The 20,612-nt window shown below is 44.4% G+C and overlaps 1 protein-coding gene across 1 annotated transcript in view; it reads right to left on the bottom strand.

Moving 5' to 3' along the window:
• The window catches only part of LOC310820539 (ankyrin repeat and BTB/POZ domain-containing protein 3-A), a 99,666-nt gene that overhangs the window by 17,346 nt on the left and 61,708 nt on the right, over nt 1-20,612 (bottom strand). The window contains exons 2-3 of the mRNA XM_083692210.1: nt 11,089-11,238; nt 129-333 (exon numbers count right to left, since the gene is read on the bottom strand). Of these exons, the coding sequence (XP_083548336.1) occupies nt 129-333; nt 11,089-11,238 (355 nt within the window). The remainder of the gene's footprint in view (nt 1-128; nt 334-11,088; nt 11,239-20,612) is intronic.

Here is a 20,612-nt window from a genome sequence, read left to right as displayed (position 1 = left end):
TTTGTCTGCAGAGGGTAACTTTGGAAGAGTAGAGGGTTAGGTAACTCTACAGGTAGGTCATTCAAGCCATCTATACTTAAGAAAGATGGGGAGGGGAGCGACTTCCTTAGATTGGAGGTTGGACTCACCTCTCAGTCTGCAGGGTGACTTTGGAGGGCTCCACATTGGGGTTCTCCCACTCCATCTGCGGGCAGTGCATGAAGTAGCAGAGGGTGTAGAGGGCCTCAGGCTCCCAGTGCACCGACCCGCTCTTCTGGTGAACCGGTGTCCCGTTGCTGGGGTTCTTGATGTGCAGCGGCTGGAGATGGTGCATCGCCCGCGATACCAGATCGCCTACATGGAGAGAAGAACAATCACTATGAGGTCTGGTTGTGGTTGGATATTCAATAGGGGAGGCTGGTGGAGGTAGAAATCAGCAATGGTATCAAACACACTGATTTCTAGCTCCGCCAGCCTCCACTGATATTCAATACTGCCAAATGTGGACCAGGTTGCAGTTGGCTCATCATATTGTGTTGTGTATAATGTATCACATATGCATATAACATGCTTGTATAACATACCTGTATACTTGTATAATATACTGATTATGGAAGCAGAACTAGCCATTACCCATTACCCATTTATTTTAATTTAAACCAAGCCTAACCAAGCTCCATGTCATTCAGCTGCATTAGTGCTCCAATTTCTTCTTCATAACACACTGACACACTCCTTCATTCAAACACTTTCTCGCTCACTCTGACCTACTGATTCACAATTCAGTTACTCACACACGCCCACACGATCCCTGGTATCAGGCAAATTGCTGGCTCAAAACAAGCCAGCCTCCACATTGCTGGTAGTACAATACTGCTTCGAGCTTGGACACCGGGATTAGGTGAGCAACGAAAGAAAGATGAGGAGCTTTGCAATTCTAATCATGCAAGCAACAAATACAGAAACTGTGAAATTGAATCCTTCAAATATATTACCTTCATGAATATACCTCAAAGAAATATACAGCCAGACACTCTAAAAGTGCAGAGTCATAATTCTTTCATCCTACATTTGGCAACTTCACAGAGGTTTATTGATGAGGTCATTAGTGATGTATTTTAGAATGATGGTGCTGTTTTGAGAGAGAAAATACTGCAGTCTGGCCCCAGTCACCCGTTTTCTCAGAGAAATTAATAACTTCATCGATCTAATTATTTACTTAGTTTACTGGAACACAGGAATGTTCCTGGTTCATGGCAAAAAGGAAAAGAAATCCTCAAAAAAAACTAAAAATGAAATTGGTTCCTTCAAGAATCAGAGTCCATTACAAAATGAGTGATGAAAATGAAATCAATGGGTCTGAAGCAGAGAGGAAAGTGCATTAACACACACACACAGAGGTACACACACACACACACACACACACACACACACACACACACACACACACACACACACACACACACACACACACACACACACACACACACACACTAGCAACCATCAGCAACACTACACAATGCCTGACTGCTGCAAGCTGAAAAAGTGAACTGATGCTTTCATAATGCCCCATAGCTTCCCAGAACGAGTACATTACATCAACCTACACAGCTGCATATTGAGTGTGTAGTGTGTGTAGGGCTACACACTTTAATAAAGTAGCCAAGAAAATGCACTGAGCAGCAATGTAAACAGACCACAGAAGAGTATCTCTCAACACTCCTCACTCAGATCATCTTAATTATTCAAGCCAAAAATCACCCACTTCACTCAAATCTATCACATCACTATGAGACATACAGCTGGGCTCAATACCTCCTCGCCCCATGGACAGCACAGTGTGACCCGGGATGTCTACATCCAAGGTAGTTTTCCTCTGCCTGATGAGTTCCAACTGCTACACTTCACAAGCGGTCAGACATTAACAGGATACACAACATTACACACACTAACAGCTAAAGGGGTCTGAGGAGAAAATTATTCAGATGGGAAACAACAACATGGCTAAAGAGTGTTTAGCACCCTGTGTTGTGTGTTCTACATCTGAGAGGGGGGGGGTGTCTGCATGTTTCCCGCCCCCTAGCACCCCCGTCACAGAAGATTAGCCCCAGCTGAAGAACAACTCTCCAGGTTATCCAAACATGGCCGCTTTGGCTGGGAAGCCAAACACAACCTGGAGCTCTTCATTGTGCTCAGCTCAGACCAAACCGATCGTGACTGTACGGTACAAGTGGTCAAGCTGAAGAGGACGCCTGGGAACCAACACCTTTTAGTGTTAACTACATCCTTCATATCTGTTTCTTTATGAGGGACGTAAACAAATATGGGATCAGATAGCGAACTGGAGTATTTGTTTTGGCATGGATTTTATTTTTGAAAAAGAAACATAAACAAACCCCCCTGCTCGTCGGACATGAGCAAACCAACCCATATAAAATCGACCTGATATTTCACAAGATGCAACAACTCAAAGATCTGACAACTGTCCCACTGACATCACACACCCAAGCAAACTGTGAGCTCCGCTCCGAACGAACCACCTCCATAAATTGGCAGATTCTTGTTCGGACAAACTGGTCAGGCAACCTTCAAACGATTTGTACGGTTAGTGCAATAGTTTAGCCGACTGCCACAGTGACGTTTAGCGAATCTCTTGCTGGATTCTTACAAGGGCTGCAATTCATCAGTCCAAACTGCTCCAATTATAGCCTTGCTCAAGGCAAACCTCTCCTAGCACTGCCACCCCTTTATGAAATGGCTATACGGGGCTCAATGAGAGATGCTCAGTGTGTCCTTTTCTCTACTAATTTTCCTAGCGATTGGCGTAGTCAGCGGGGTGACACTCGCGCTCCTCTCCGTTCCTGTAATTATCCTAGCGATTGGCGTAGTCAGCGGGGTGACACTCGCGCTCCTCTCCTTTCCTGTAATTATCCCCCCAACGCTCCTGGAGGGCCAGGCTTCGTCTCACCTGAATTAATCATGGGGAACAACTTAGCGTCGTCTCCACCTTTCTCAGTCCAGTCCCCCCTTCATCAGCTGATGAGCAGAAAAGGACTCATAATTAGGGGGACTCACCGTTCCTGAAGAGAATGTGACACTGGTGTGCTCCCTACTGTAATGACATGTCAAAATATAAAAAATATAATAATCCAAGTAATATGGAACCGATAATTTTCCTTCATCTTTCAATTATCATGCAAGTTGTTCTGCACATGTCATGAGGACTATAGTTTGAGCTTGTGAAGAGAGAAAGATATGGGTTTTTTCCACACACTTGAGCCAGGAATAATGGCTAAAGAAATAGAAATGTTCATTGGTCACTGTAGTGATGGGCCAAAGCCACAGGCCTTGAACCTTGATTCTGGGCAGCAGCATACCAAGCATCCTGCAGGATGGACCTTGATAACCTGCTGTGCGCCTCCTACTTTGCCAACAACTTCAAAAAGCTTCCCCTCTGGCATACTGTCTATACCATAAGGAATCTGAGGACACTGATTCAAAGGGAATACTCTTCATCTGGACTGCTTCTTCAATAGCTATGACCCGACTGGGTTCAACGGTTCGATCGCCTTTGAAGCTGCCTTTTGAGGTAAAGGTTGGTGGATATCATTTCCTCCTGACTATATGACCACCTCATGCTGATAGTGTGTTGGATGGCAGCTGCCAATTAGGACAACCCCTTCTCCGGTCTGTACCCTGCTCTCTGCTTTTATTTGGTCCTGCAACAGGTAGGTGATAGACTACACTGGACTACACGTTTCATAGAGTTATCATGCCTCCTGCTAGTCTGAGGACTGGTGGCTCTCGACATGTCATGTCCACGAGATGATGTCATTGTCTACATTTCCCACGGGCCGAACTGAAGACGTCTAATCACCAAACGGTAATATGACCAGCAGAGAGCTCTGTCTGGGGGCACATTAGCAATCGCCTGGCAACTATTCATCACAGTTAATTACAAGACGTGTCATCATCAACAGCGAATCAGCAGGTGCATTTACTGCTCATCATGGATTACTAATTGATAGACCTACTTAATAATGGATGTCGGGTATCACCCAGAGATACAAGGAGTGAGGTCAAGGTTAACCACTCCACAGCTGTATATTTGAATAGTTAAAGAAAACATGTTGAGTCCCATAACATTTGCCCATCCATTAATAAGATACAAGGGAGAAAAAAAAACACATGTTGGAATTCATTTTGCATAGCTTCTCTTTGTTGAGATTAAAAATTATTCCAGCAAAAGGGTAGCCTAGTTTGATGAAAGTCAAGTGCCCATACAGGCTGCTATTATCTAGAGGTCCTGGCATGTGAAGAGAGAGCTCACATTAGCAACACTAGAGCTGGCAGGCTGCGGTGTTTGTGTGTCAAAACCACCTTCATATTTTATTCATTTTGGTCAATATCATCTCTAACAATGTTGCTTGTCTGCAGCACTTCTACACTGTTGATCAGGGGCGTGGTATGCCATGCGACACCACAGCAATGTCGCTATAACAAACAGATCGGAAGAATCACAACAGCAAGGCAATTCACATTTTTGTCTTTGGTCCTCTGCGAAAGATCTGTACATTAACTATCAATCTAAAACAGCAGGAAATTACAACACACTGTAGGATAATTGCTGTGCTCAGGCTAATTACAGGGTTTTCCTCAAACTGTGGACTTATGGTGGCGTGCCGAGCCATTGCTCTCTGCTGTCTCATCTGGTGCTGCTGCTGTGCATCGTGACTTCTATTTTTCCAGATTTTTATGGGGCACAGAAATAGAAAGGAAAACCGGGACAAACGCAAAGACAGTGCTGTACAGCCCCCCCCCCCCATGTCTTCTCTCAGCGGCTGTCACACATCATCTCCGTAGGAGGGACCCTAAATGGTTGCCATTATACCCCATCTAATGGTCTGACTCAGGCTTAATGCGTATTCCATGTCCTGAATTTCCAGGAAAGTGTCTTCTACTTCATTAGATGGAATCCAGAGTTACCACACATGCTGACGGTTGAAGACTGATATTCTCTTTCCTGGTGAAAAAATACTGTTGTCTGGGCAGTGGCACTTCAATGGAAGTTAGATCATTGAGCTGACCTCCTGAATGCTGTCAATAAAATAAACTGATTCACATCACCCAACATGATGCTGTACTATAGAGGCAAACGACAAGAACAGTGCATTAGCGCAATGCCTTGGGTTAATCCAAAACCAGGGTTGGGGTCAATTCCAATGCTGAATCGGCCGATTCACAAGATGAATTGGAATTTCCATTCACTTCCCAGATTGACTGAATTTAAATGGAATTATCCCTATCCTAATCAATACTGGCCATTTACATGCCTGAGATGGCTAAGCTGTCGAAGACGCAACACTCAAAAGGAGGATCATTAATCAGGACGCTACGACCCTCAACTATGCCCTCTAGCCACAGGACTACTACAACTAATCAACTAATTCCATTCAATCAGGATAAAGCCTCTCTCCTTGCAGTGTCCTTCCTATGCCACCTCCCTTTCCCCCCCAGAGTTTGGCGCCCAGATGAAGCTCGGCAGCTCAAAACTCTCCATCAAAATGAAACTCAATCCAACGTCTCAAACAAAGGGGCTTTCATAGCATACAGTACAGTGCAACAAAATAATAAAGAACATCAACCTGTGTAGAGGAGAAGAGGGAAATATTCTAATTATATTAGAACTATAGAGCATTTGGTAAGAATGGTGATATGAAGAGCTGGATTGTTCTGTACAGAAGGTCTATTCTGCTGCAAATGTCAAATCATAACTGAACACGTTGTTCCTTGTTTCTCTGCTGAAAAGAATTGAAATATAAGTGTTTTCCTCAGCACTTGACACATTGGGTTCATTTCTTGAAACTGCATTCAGCAAGACAAATTATAACATTATAGAACAGCTATTCAAGAGCTCCTTTGTTATAATGACCTTGTTATTCTTTTCCTGTACAGTGAGCTACTTCTAAGCTGTGATTATAGGTTAAGTAGCCGTTGAAAGCACAATGTCAGATGCCTGTGAAGTTGGTAGTGAGATTTTAGCCCGGCCTAGAACTGAAACTCAAGACAGTTATGGATGAAGTTCTTTTCAGGTGATAAACACACATTCAAAATATAAACAGCCATCAGCCCCCCACTTAAGTCTCTTTCATCAAAGCATCAACCACCAGACAGCCCCTGGCATTTTTTCTCTTGACGATGACCATACCTTTCAACACTTTGAAAACAACCGAGCGACAATTTTGAGGAGTCGGAGCAGCCGTTCCAGTCACCGCCTAATTATCCCAACCCCCTTCCATTACCGACTCCCTAAGAAATGCTCAATTAGTGAGTCTGCATTTTTCCCTGTGCTGTTTTTATAATGCACGCCACTTAGGCCCATGTTTTCATTAATCTGGGGGAAGTTATGGCAGTATCTATCATTCAGTATCTACATATTCTCCCTGTAGAGTTCAGAGGGGGAGTAAAGAGCTGTAATGGAATAATCCAGAATATTAAACACATCTGAAATTTGGCCAATATAGGACTCACTCTCCGGAGTTCAGGCTGATGGCTGATGGATAATAATTATTCATGAGTAACATCTGCCTGTGGATGTTGAACTTCACATGAGAGGAGGTGTTATACACACACACACACACACACACACCTCAACTGGGCACCTTGGGAATGCAACACGGTCGATATACCTTAATTAAAATCCACCACTGCTGGCCCTGATACCTGACTGCATAGCAACAGCATTAGCGATCAAATATCCATTGACAAGAGGCTTAAGTATGGGTCAAGGACCCCCCACACATGGACAAGACACACAGTCCAACCCAGATCCCCAATAAGAGCTTGTGTTTGGATGATTTAGGAAATGAGGTCTAAGACCCGCTCCCAGGGTGGAACTGCTCCAGGTCCCCCCATACCCCTGATTATACTAACATCAGCAGCACTGTGTTCCAGAGAGAAAACTGATTCTGTGCCAGCCACAGAAGAGGGACATATTTCTGTCCACAGTCAGACACAATAAACCTCAGCAGCCCCTCAATGAATCCAGCTTCAGGTAATTACCACAGCATATAGTGACAGCCTAAAAGGGGTTTTCAGCATGCATCTTTTGTGTGAGATAAGGGGGGACGAGGGGGAGTAAGTACACCTGTGACAGAGCGTCCTTGCGGGCCTTCTTAAGGTGGAGGCAGAGTGATAAGGAAAATGGCCGCCTCCTCCTATGGGCTGAATGTTCTCTGACATTCTCATGGGAGTCCTGATGGCCTATTTTTTTCCTTGATGGCTCTGAGATGGAGAGAGTGACAGAGGGATGAGGGGTTTTTGAAGGGTAGAGAGCCCCCTGAGAGGATGGAGAGAGTGAAGGGGAGGGTAAAGGAGCGAAAGATGACAGGAGAAACCTTTTCCACCATCTCTGGCAACAGAAACCCAGCGTGTCCTTCAGAACTACAGCTTTGTAGGCTTTTAGGTGATACTAGTCATAGTTCAAACGGTCAGCGTAACCTGACCTCAGCTGCTCTTGCTGATGAACCCATATAGGCTTGATGCAGGTGTCTTTTTGAGTCATCACCATCAGAATAGAAAATGACCCTCCATTTTCCTGTCTTTTCCATCACACAAGGATCAAAAGTGGGCCATTTCACCTGCGAGTGTGTGGGATGAAGGAGAGCAAGGGAGAGTAATTGCAGCAGGAGATGACGCATGACTAAATGGAGAGAGTAATTCAACTCTGTGGGGAGTGCAGAAGAAGAGACTTAAGATGGAGGTAAACCCTGCGGCTCAGGCCTCACTTTGGATTTAAAAAAAAAAAATAAGCTTCTGTTGGGGTATCTGTAGGATTGAAGATAATGGGAAGAAATGATAGTGAAGCTAAGTCACTGATAATAAAATGAATACTGTGTGTGTGTGTTAATATGAGAATTTTCAGAATCACTCTGCCAAACAGGCAGGCAGGCAGGCAGGCACACACACACACACACACACACACACACACACACACCCAAATCATACACTTAGTCAGACTCGCAACTGGCTGAATCACTGCCTGGTAGAGAAAAATAACATTCCAGTCCAATTTTCTATAGCCATTTTTTCAAAAGGGAGGAACCTTTCATCACCCATGGCTTATCATTGAAAGAAGGAAGCATTTCTTCTAAGAAAACTACTCAAATAAAAAAAATAAAATGTATCCCTTTTCTTATCCTCTGCAGTAAAAATAGAGGTGATTCATTTGGGAAGAATTTCCGTCAGTGGCTTGAATAATAGTTCACTGTCCCCCCCCCCCCTGTCCCCGTCCCCCCCACAAACACACACACACACACACACACACACACACACACACACACACACACACACACACACACACACACACAGTCAGAGTAAAAAATGACTCAGAAACCATATACATCGTCACATAATATGTATTAAATGAGTAACATCTAATAACAAAATGTTGCCCAGTGTAAGCCATCCTCTGTGGCAGGCACACCCAGGCATGGGAATGGAGGGCCCCATTGTTAAACGCCTGTACTGTATTACATAACAGTGTTTATTTGCCTAGTGGCTGCTCTTGACCACGACGACCCACGGAGCTGTGACTGTGCCGACAGATGAACAGTCTCTGTCTAGCCCACACCTGGGTGCAATATGCCAGACACCGCCAACATTATTTTTCACACCAGGAGAGGCTGGTGGAGGTAGAAATCGGAGGATGGGCTCATTGTAATGCATGGAACGGAATGAGGAATGGTATCACATACCATTATACCATCAAATACCATTCCTCATTCTGTTCCATACATTACAATGAGCCCGTCCTCCAATTTCTACCTCCGCCAGCCTCCCCTGTTTCACACGCCTTATGCCTATGTGGTCCATGTGGTATGCAGTTGACATAGTGAAGGAAAACAAGAGGAGATTCCAACGTTACTCAAGAAAGACTGCCTAGATCTGCCACCGCCGATCAGTTGTGTTTAAATAGGACAGAAGGCAACTAAGGAGGCAAGGAGGGAAAACACCTCCACAGATTTATAAACCAAGTCATAGAATGAAATTATAGTTTAAGTATTGTTTATTTTGCAACTGTCTATTTCATTACACTTTAATAGCTGAGCAAGTCAGCCGTGAAATTACTCTGACAAAAGACTTTGCGTGACCAGTTAATTGTCTGGCTATCTATTATACAATTTGGGATAATAACTTTTGACTGTGACTCTAACTATTCAAATATGCGATATTAAACAGGGTTTTGTGTTGCGATGTTGTGGAGATTGATACAGCTCATGTATAATCATGTAAGTCACCAGCACTAGGTAACTACGCATCCATCAGAGAATCCTGGATTGCAAGGTTCCAGCTGTGCTATTAATACAATCGCCTTGTAGCTTGGTAAATCAACTCATCCTCATTTGCACTCCCACATGTCTCACAACTCTCATCTCAATACAGCCTGCATTAGGACATGCAATAAAACAATAAATAACCACCACACAGGAAAACACATCATCACAGAAGCCCGTGTCGACAGGCGAAACGATAATGAGCACTTGAAAGGCCTGCTCTGACAAAAACCCGGTTTGGAGGAGGTATTTCACGCCACTAGGTTTACCTCTTGAAACATTCAATTGGCTAACTGAGGAGGGCAAGGCACAGCTGGAGGACACTGCCTGTTGTGAGACAAACACACGGCACTTTAATCAGCAATCTAATGCTGGCCAGGTGGTATTGTCTTCGCCTGGTTGAAACAGGTACATGAAGGGAATGCCCTTTTCTGGTCAGGGTTGAATTGTTTGTTGAGGCTACCAGAGAGTATCGGTTCGCTAACTCATTTGCATTTTGACGGCCCTTTGTGAGATGTTTTCCTTCAGTTCTGTTATCTTTTGCAGAACATGACAATTTATGTAACGGCACATTTTTCCCCCTTTCCTCCTTGGGGATTATACACACAAAAGCCTTGAGTGGTCATGAAGGGGAAATTTGCATCATGGCTCTCATTACTCTGTTTTGCTCCATCTCATGGATATTCTGATAGATCGTCGAGGGAAATTTGTTTACATGAGTGTTGCTCTCCAAAGTTATCTTCCACTGCTACTTCTATAATCACTCATCTCTGTTCTTACACAGCACGTGTGAAGCAGTCGGAAATGTGTTCAAATATAAAGGGCCTTTCTGAATCTTAATCAGCTCCATTGTCAGGCATCCACTTGACTGCAGCCCTTTCACAAAGCATTAACGGAATTGTTTCTCCTTTACTGTGTTCGCTAATTACATGACCTATGTTTGGGTGCTGTGTCATCACAGCATGAATTGTGTTGCGTTCAACAATATCGGCATTAATTATGTATTTGTGCCCTCTGTTGTTATCAACACACATGCTCACACACACACACACAGACAGACACACACACACACACACACACACACACACACACACACACACACACACACACACACACACACACACACACAGCCAACTAACAACATCCAGTGCAACAAATGCCTGTAAGGGACACGATGATCTAATATAGTAAGGACACAAAAGGTCACAGTTAAAGGTACAGTCCGGCCTTTTAAGTTGAGGTTAAAAGCCCTCAAGCCAGTGACCTTGGTCTTAAACGCCTACAGCAGGGCTCATAAACAGGTGCTGGAACAGTAGTAGAACAGTTCCTGGACAGGGTGTGTCTATCAGAGAGAGGGAGGGAGGGAGGGAGAGAGAGAGAGAGAGAGAGAGAGAGAGAGAGAGAGAGAGAGAGAGAGAGAGTTGGGGAGTGGAATAACAGAGGGCTGGCCACAGACCACCATGACAGCCCACAAGGACTGGGGTGAGGGTGTACATTCTTTCACACCACTGCAGCACTGTTGAGAAAATAACTGGAAACTGACCCTAGATCAGCCACAGTGCACACACTATTAAGGTTACATTGCGACAATGTAAATGTATCATAAATATTAATTGGAATATTATAACCTTTATAGATCTTGATCTTTAGAAATATTATGCATTACTATCATTTGCATAAGAGGATGCATCAGTGGCACAACATAAATGAACTGCGCTTAGTGGTGAGCTTGTGGTAGAAGGGTGTAATGGTGTTCAAGTGAAGCTATACTCACTGAGCTCAGCGATGCTGCCCACCCGGGTAGCCAATAGGGACTGTTCCAGTGTGCGGAGCTCTGCCTGGCTGAAGGCATGACCCTCGCTGCCCTTCCCCGAGCGCTGCTGGTCCCGGTGCAGGTTCAGACTGTCCGGCAGGCTCAGCACACCTGGAGAGGCCACAGGGCAAAGGTCAAATGTCAAAGGTCAGAGGTCACAGTAAAGGAAGAGAGAGATCGATCAGGTGTCAAGCTACAGTCATTGTTGCTGTGTTTTGTTGTGAAGTAATTCTTAAAATGCTTACATGGCATTTGAAAACACTCAATATATTGTCTCATATACTTTATTACATTGTATTTTGTCATTACATTAAGAGATAGGCCGAACATACCTTACAGATACTATACCAAACAATGTTGGCTGAAAGGCACTAATCATATTAGAGTCTGTTACCCCGGCCCAGGCTTTGTTTGGCTGGAGTGAATGGGCTGCGACAGATGGGATATTGAGTTTTGCTACAGGTGAATAGAAACCGACGTGCAGCCGACGAGGAACACGATTATGTTTCTCAACACACATTAACTGCAACATCGAGGGACAACATGGGTTGATTCACCTGTCTGCGTCGCCACACACAGACAACACACACGCACACACGCGTTCACGCACGCACACACACACACACACACACACACACACACACACACACACACACACACACACAGGCATGCAGACATACAGTAGAGACATATATAAACACACACACACACACACACACACACACACACACACATATACACATACACACACACACACACACACACACACACACACACACACACACACACACACACACACACACACACACACACACACACAGGCAGACAAGCACACACAGTGGACCAGTCTCATGATGTGAAGATCAGTGGGTGGGTCAGAGTTTTCCTTCCATGAAATCCAGAGAGAGCTGGAAGCTGGGACTGTTCCCCAACCACATTCCACACACACCCTGCTCCCAGCCCACAGTGCCCTGCCCAAGCATCCCACTATTCCCCAGCCAGGGTCTCTGCTCCCTCTCCTTCCCACAGCCCACTGATAGTTTTATTAAGAGACCCTGAGCAGTTGGAAGACAGCTTTTCCCATGATGTCTGACCAATATTGACAGAGCTTCCTCCAGCGCTTGTCTCAAATCTGTCTTGAGCTAGGGTGCATCCATCCATTTCAAATCAAGGGCTGGTGACCCTGGTGCCCTCCACAGCTCTACACAGCTTCATTCTATCAAAGCAATTAATCACCTGACTTGACTGATAATTGCACTTTGCAAACTAAGGACGGTTCCATCAGACAATTCAGGCATTTTTAATGCTGGACTGAAACTAATGCAGTTCTTCCCTGGAGAAAGGACAATGATTTAGAGTCATTAAGAATATCTATGACTAGTCTATGACTTTGTTGCTTGCTATACAGTAAGTAATTCAGTGATAACATTATCAAAGCCATGCCTCTGGAACATGTTGAGTATTGAGAGAGGACAGATACAATGTAAAGTGCCTTGCAGCAACTTTTTGTCTTTTCAAAGAAAATTTCAGAATATCTGACGATGATTACAGAGAAACAGAAAAATGGGGCGGAAAGTACGTCTCACTCAGAGTTTTGGCAAAGCTGCCAATCTTAACCCAAAATCTTAACTCCCAGAGTGCCACAGTGGAAGCCATGGGGGATCAACGGATTAATCATCATAAATCATAACATAAGTCTTATAGCTCCTTCGCCTACCAAAGTATTCACTCCTGTGAGTTTGGGAAAACACATTTGAATATTTCATGATGTTCGTCTTTATCAAGGCTGCCTATCTCACCCTTTGCCCCATATCTCTCAGACTCTCAGCGCCCAAACTATTCTTTTAATCCGATCCTGGGTTCCAGGGAGTTATTTTCTGCATTATTCATCTGATCAAATCAAAACATTAAAACACATTTTGTTCCCCCCCAGTTCTTCCCATGTTATCTTTCTCCATCACCCGGCTTCACCAGAGAGTAAAATAAAATGGTATTATTTGATCCTCTGAGATGTCTCGATTATTAAACATTACAAGGGAAGAGGAAGCAGGCGTGGCCCTTGGGGACAGACAGGACTGCCACAGGAACAGACAGGAATGATGGAGGAAGGACTGCTCAGCGGGACGTATACACATGCCTGCCTAAAAAGAGTGGGGCACGGTGGGGACAAAAGGAGAAATGAAATGTACACACAAGTGATTGAAAAAAGTAGATTTCATCAGCTCTTCATTTCTGCAGAACCAGCGACCGTAAAAGCAGGCAGATGAGCTTTAAGCTCCATCGCTAAGCCTGCAGATTCGGCATATCCTCAGCATATGAAAGTTAAGCAAACATGACCTGCGTTGCTATTCTGGGGCTTTCTCCATCTCTGCTGTTGACGGGTGGGCGGGGGTAGACAGAGACTGGGTCAGGGGGACGAGGCTGCTTGAACATGTTGCTGCACTGCTCAATCCCCGCCGCCCCCAAATCACTGAGTCAGACACTGTTGCTCAAACAGGTGGAGATAAATAATGCATATTCTATTGAGCATGGCCATCTCTTTAGTAGCGACAGGCTAGGTAGGGGTACGAGTTGGGATGGAAACTTTCCCCTCGTAAGAGGATCATGAGTATGAATCATCTTTAAAGACACACTTCCTGACGTTAAAGTTATGGGACAGACATGGCTTCTGAAATAGCTCTCAAACACGACCAGACCTCTGCTATCATCATCATTACAATCTCATATTGAATATCACAGGCTACTGTTTTCTTTTTGTTACATAGTTTCTCAGTAGGTGGTAGGACCATTAAAACTACTAAGCACTGAAGGAGAATAACTATTGGAAGTGAAGCAGGTGTTTCATGTCCGTTTTCAATTCAACACAGAATATTTTGCAGATTTTTGTTCTGAAGTGGAGCATTGTGGAAAGGAATGTTGAGGCAACATTGAGTTTTTTTACACAGATCACTTAGTCTGTAAAGATTCACCCACTTCATAAGCTCTGCTGTTGCTAACCTTGCGTAAGCCATAGCAACTACTGCAGTTTTGTCATATTGTAGACTAGAAAAACTGCTGTCTCACACTCAGTATTCTCTACTTTCAGCAGAAAGTTATTAGTGTGAAAGATACACATATGGGACCAAAACTAAAAACAGATGGATGGTTAAAAACAACATTATTAAAAGTTTATTCAAATGATCAGGGTGTGTGTGTGTGTGTGTGTGTGTGTGTGTGCATGCGTGCATGTGTACATATGTGTGTCGGGGTGTCTGTCTGTGTGTCTGTGTGTGTGTGTGTGTGTGTGTGTGTGTGTGTGTGTGTGTGTGTGTCGGTGTGTGTGTTTCAGAGCCAATCCTCACTAACACCCTCATTACATTGGATGGTTCTGTCTCTCTTTGTGTGAGAAGGACTCCATTTAAAATAACCCACTCACGGGAGAGACGGAGGAAATGGGATTGTCTAGTTTGCCCGAGAACAAGCCTGTTGCATGATGGGATCTGTAATCAATGTCGCCATCACCTCTTAGATAGAAAAAAACAATTCTTCCTTAACTCAGTTCAAAGGAAACTCATTCCTTATCAGACCAGCTTTTGAGATCGGCTCCCTCTTAAGAATAGCCAATAAGTGACATGCGGAGTTCAAGTACGGCATTAAAGGAAATCACTGCCATCTAATCAGAGGATTATAACCCTTTCACAGATGCCTGAGAGATCAATGGCCGTGCAGAGACCACACATTGCTTTAATGGCTTTACCAAACCATCACTGCCTTCCATGACCTTCTCTCTCCAGTGAAGGTCATTGAGGTTCTCTTTACAAGGTCACGGCAGCAAAGCCACAGTACATCTGGGACGCTTGTGTGACCAACATCATTCCCAGTCGCCAACTGCTGCTCAGCAAAGCTCCTTATTCGCTGGTGGAATGTCCAATCGATTTTCTTCTGGTGTGAGTGGCGCTCTCTCTTGTCAGAGGGAAAACTCACACAGAATATTAACAGACGGTCACCATGGCAACAGGCGAGAGCTGCCCAGTGGCTGTCTGATTGGCTGAGCTGGAAACATACTATTTTTTTTTTTTACTGTAACTACGCACGTGACAGTGATAATACAGGGAAACCCACCTGTTACATTAAGAGCCGCCGAGCCACAGGCTCATCGGAATCATGGACTTAGTACAGTGTACAGTGTACAGTGCATTTGGAAGGTATCCAGTGAAGGGGTCTGAATACTTTCTGAATGCACTGTACTTGGGCTTGATAAAATCCACCATTTAAAAAGCTATTAAACGGGCATGATTCAACATGGGTTAGATTGAATGAACAGGCAAAAATAATGAATTCCATTATCGATAATGGAAGAATATAATCTGTAATGAGACTATATGAGTCACAAGTGAAATGGAAAAAAAAACAGTAGGCTCAATTGGAGCTAACCAGTAAAGTGCTCATGAATGCTGCAGCTCCACAACCCTTTTAATGGCTGTTTGCAGTGTATAGACTTAATGGGTCCAGGTGTGAGCCACATTGGACTTCACAACCACTCTGACTGAGGGGAAAGTGTAATAGAGCTGAGTTCAAATGGAGACCAGGAGCCGCAAACACACTCCTTCTCCCTTAATGGGCACCAGGCAGAGAGAAACTCCTCTTGAACACCTCTTATACTGCCTGGAGTTTCACTCCAGAGCTCTGCTGCTCAGACTACAGAGGGTCAGGCTGAAAAACTGTCAGATTGGGGTGGTGGACCTATTAGCTGGTAGCCCTGCCACCTCTCTAATCACTGCAATTGCACCAAAGGGATTTACCACTGCAATAGAATTACTATATAAGATATAGGACAATATGGGGTCTGCAACTCTTTGTTTGGTTGCAAAACTTTATTGATTACATGTTTTTTTAATAGGGTTGAATGTGACTGTGTTTGTGCACATTTCGTCGTCAACTTTTCATAAAGTACCACACATGAATCCAAATCGTGACAACTATTTAAGTGGCACCTTGAAAAACCCCAGAAAACACTCCCCACTACAATCCAATCACATTCCAAAGTAACTACTCAAAAGCTGCAATAACCTTGCTCTGCCGAGACCGAGCATTGGCATTCAAACTCATTCCTCCTCGAGATCCTTTCATCTCTTTTAAAAATGTCATCCCAACACCATTCCTTCACCCTGTAATAATGTCCAACAAGAGGCACCCATCCTCATAAATAAACCACAACAAACAAACAAACCCATGTAATGCAAATGCATGTAGATGTGTTTGCTTTTGGGCTGATTCTGCAGTGTAAGCAAGTCCGTGGACTTTGTGCAAGTTATTTGGCCGCTTTTCACTCCCATCAAAAGAGAGAACCACTTTTTCCCTCCTTTGACCCGCTCTGTATACTTCCACTGAGTGGCATCCAATACATTAGCATATTCATCCAACACATTAGCATATCCAGAGCTGATGCTGCTATGTAGTCTCTTTTTCCAATATGGCTCTACCTGTCTCTGGCTACTTTCTGTAAAAAGATTGACAGCTTACATTATCAGATTGAGTTTGTGCCATGTGTTTAGTTCAAGTTAGATGAGGTTCATCTTGTAGTACAGTTGGAAAATGTCCAGCAGATGGCTAACATGTGTTCCCTTCCCTGGCTGTGCTCAGGTTGTCCCACCAGTAAGCCTCCTATCACCCGATAGGACACCGTCTAATGTCTATGGCTTGTTATGATACTTATGTCTACGACAGGAGCAGTTGGTTCACCAATCAAAATAAAAACATGTGAGACTGTGCCATGAAAAAGACGCAGTATCTTCAGTGTTCCTACGACAGCATCACTTGGCTGTGTAACCCTCCCTTAGCTGTGCGATGCGATGCTACGTGTATGCCATGAGTGATGATGCACCCGGGCATGTTTGTGTGTGTGTATGTGGCGGTCCATAACTTGGGAGGCCGCCAAGCTTCTCTCCGCCTCCTGAGCCCAGATGATGTTCCATCACACCTCCTCCAGACCAAAGGTCTTACTCACCATGACAACCGAAGCGAGCTGATTTTTTTCAGGAGAATGTGGAGACCTAATTCTCCAGCTAGGTTTTCCATAATGAGAAACATGTAGCACACCTTGTCAACACTCGTTGGAGTAGAGGTAGGGTACAAGCACGTCTCCTCTGAGACTGGCCTATTACAGAGTCTAGAACACTTTAATAGGAACATTCTATATTCAAAGTCAAGGTGTTTGTTTAAGGAATACCAGGTGGTAGTTTAGAAGCCTGGTCCCAGATCTGTCATGTGATTTAGCCAAGTGTAATGACTTTCGTTCTCCAGCCAAAATGTCTCCAGCTGTGATGTCATGACAATGGTTGTTCTGAGGTGGCTGTGCACAGTGGTTAAGTGGACTTAGCTAAGAGACAAAAAGACCCGGAGACAAAGGAAAGCCTCAATCAGGAAATAACATCACATGATTTGAGCAGTTATATATTTAGGAAATTAATTATTTCTGTACGGCAAGACCTTATAATCCCTGAAATAACGGGGGCAACTCATAGAGAAAACTCAAAAAGTCAATAATTTGTTTCTATTCTGTCTATCTCTGTGTGGATGTCAGTCTGTTGTGACATTTGCAAATAGCAAGTCATTAAAAAGAGAGCTTTGTTCTTCTTAAACACACTGTTCGTTGAGGATGAGTCTGTTCGAGCTCTATCTGAGCTCCCTACGTAGTCGGCATCTTCTGACTCATCACCATCACCAGGGGCGACGGGGCAGGGTAGGTAGAATAATGCAATCAGCAGCAACAGAAACAGCACAGTGGTGATGAGCAGGGTAGGGGGATGATCATCAAATCAACAGTGGTGAAAAAGGTCAGTATGTGATCACTGGGGAATATTTGTTTTGCACTGACACAGAACACAGTGCACAGTGCGTGCGTGCGTGCACACAAACAGTACATACACAGCTACACAGATACACAGACACAGACATACACATAGACACACACACCCACACACACCCACGCACTCACTCACACACACACAAACACACACACACACACTGTGTCCAAGCCAGAACACCCTCACAGAACAAAGATGTTGTTTCAAGTTTCCCCTCTCTCACAGCTGTCTGTCAGACTGTTGAATTGCAGAAGCAACAGCGGGTACAGTTGCAGGGTCTGAACTCATGAATACACAGCCTTGGGCTCTGTCTGTTTCTCAGTTCTGTTACCTCACACACACACACACACACACACACACACACACACACACACACACACACACACACACACACACACACACACACACACTTCAAGATTCTGTGGTGCTCCACAGAGACGTTGAGGACCAGGTTAGGGCATATACCGTAGACATATTGTATATTTTGCAGTACATAAAATCCCTATGGGATGGATTTAAAATGTGCTAATGCAACTACCACACAAGCACAAGTCATTATGATTCATACTGTATGCGGCTGAAAGTAACAACCGCTCAAAATATCCCACTGTCTTTGGAAGTTAATCTAATGATTGCTAATGGTTGCAACAAAACAGTGCCTGCTCATGCTGCAAAATTAATCATGTCAAAAACATGTTGACTCTATCAAAAACATGTCGAAAATATTTGGAAGCGTGTCCTTACAGTACATGATCTAACCCCATCAACGAGGAGACTAAAAGAGAGGTCAGCCAAGTTTTAATCGTTGACTTGGAACAAAGCCTAGAAATGGACTGCGGGCTCCTCGGGGGTCCGCCGCGGTGCTTTGTGACATCACCCAGATGCAGAGTGGCAGGCCTAAATCGGGTGACGTCACAGCGAGCCACTGTCACAGGTCTGTTGCCTGAGGGGTGTGAGAGGAAGTCAGGGGGAGTTGGGAAATGGCTGAGGTTTCATTACTCTTGACTGTAGCCCTGGGCAGGCCTAGGATATGGCCTACTACACAGTTCTCCCCCTGTTCTCTCACAGAGACATTCTAGAAGGAGGGACGGAGGTAGAGAGAGAGGGGAGAGAGAGAGAGAGATTCTAACCCTTAGAGTGTCAAATTGTAACAAAACAAAAATATAAATATATCACCTATTGAAATACTACAAAACAAACTAAAAGAAGAAGACAGGCGTTTGTATGTGTATGCTCTGCCCCCAGAAAGAGGTAGAGACTGCAATACACTTCCTCCTACACTGCAACAAATATGCAGATATACGAACAACATTCTTTTCCCAAATTATAAAAAGCTATAAAGAATTTGAAACACAAACAGACAAAGAAAAAACATTCCATATCTATTGGGGAGGAAACCACATTGTTACAAATTGGCAGCCAGATATGTGGTATCTTGCCACAACCTTCGGGACAGCCATTGGAACAACACACCAAATTGAATGCTATTCCTGTTATTTGTAAATTGCTATTCCTGTCAAAGCTCATTGAATTGAATTGAACTGAATTGAATTGAGAGAGACACAGAGAGAGAGAGAGAGAGAGAGAGAGAGAGAGAGAGAGAAAGAGAGAGAGAGAGAGAGAGAGAGAGAGAGAGAGAGAGATTGACATGAGAGGTAAGGAGAAACAGAGAGGAAGGTGAGGACAGAAGAGAGGGAAAGGTGATATATGGTGACAGAAAAACAGGGGAAGAGGATAATTGAGAGGAAGAGAGTGAGGGGGACCACAAGACAGTGATGTCAGGAGAGGGAGAGGTCAGGAGGAAGAGAGACAGAAGAGAGTGATACAGCTTTCCTTTTCCTGGCTGAATACAGTGTACCGCACACTCTCAAGCATTTTCCTTCTTTCCCAGCAAAGGAAATCGACCCAAGTCCCTACTGCTTTGTGGTGATAAACACCATCACAGGATATAGCCTGCAAAGTGTCCAAATATTGACTAATACCGTTAGGCGAGAGATTATGATGTTTTCCTGTCTCTGCTTAGTGCAAGATTATCGTTCCTCAGGGACAGATGTTGTTTTCAAATGAAAAACGGCCCAAAACTAATGGAGCACACTTTCGAGTCAAATGAAAGCTCATGAAAAATGCAATACAAACCAACATTACAATCTTTGTACCCACAATAATCTGTCATGGCTGTAAGTGCCCCAATATGGGTTGGACCTTGACCAATGTTGACAATTAGAAAACCAAAAGTGTGTTTCTCTGTGTGTGTGTGTGTGTGTGTGTGTGTGTGTGTGTGTGTGCGTGTGGGCCTAGAAAGCAGCCTAGGACGTCGTCTCCCTAGCATTCCAAGGCTGTCTGGCAGTAGCCTGCATTAACAGTCGCAGTCTGTCCTCTCTGCTTTCCTTCCACGCTCACGCTCGCCTCAGAGGTGATTCTGAGGGGTTAACACGACCCGTGGCCCCCTGACTACAGCCCAATCACAGTGTCCCAAGGTCCCTGGGCTGGCCCAGATGGTCACCATATGTTCACAGAACACGTACAGGGCGCCAGGAACACACCAGCGGAGATGGGAGAGAGGAATGCACAAGATGGCGAGCCAATGTTTGTTTACCCATGTGATCTAATGGAGCTGGTTAAGAATGTGTGCGGCAAATA

This window comes from Argentina silus (genome assembly GCF_951799395.1).
Source record: "Argentina silus genome assembly, chromosome: 20".
NCBI classification, from domain to species: domain Eukaryota; kingdom Metazoa; phylum Chordata; class Actinopteri; order Argentiniformes; family Argentinidae; genus Argentina; species Argentina silus.
Note: the sequence above shows the minus strand (reverse complement) of the source record. Positions and strands in the feature narration are given on the sequence as shown.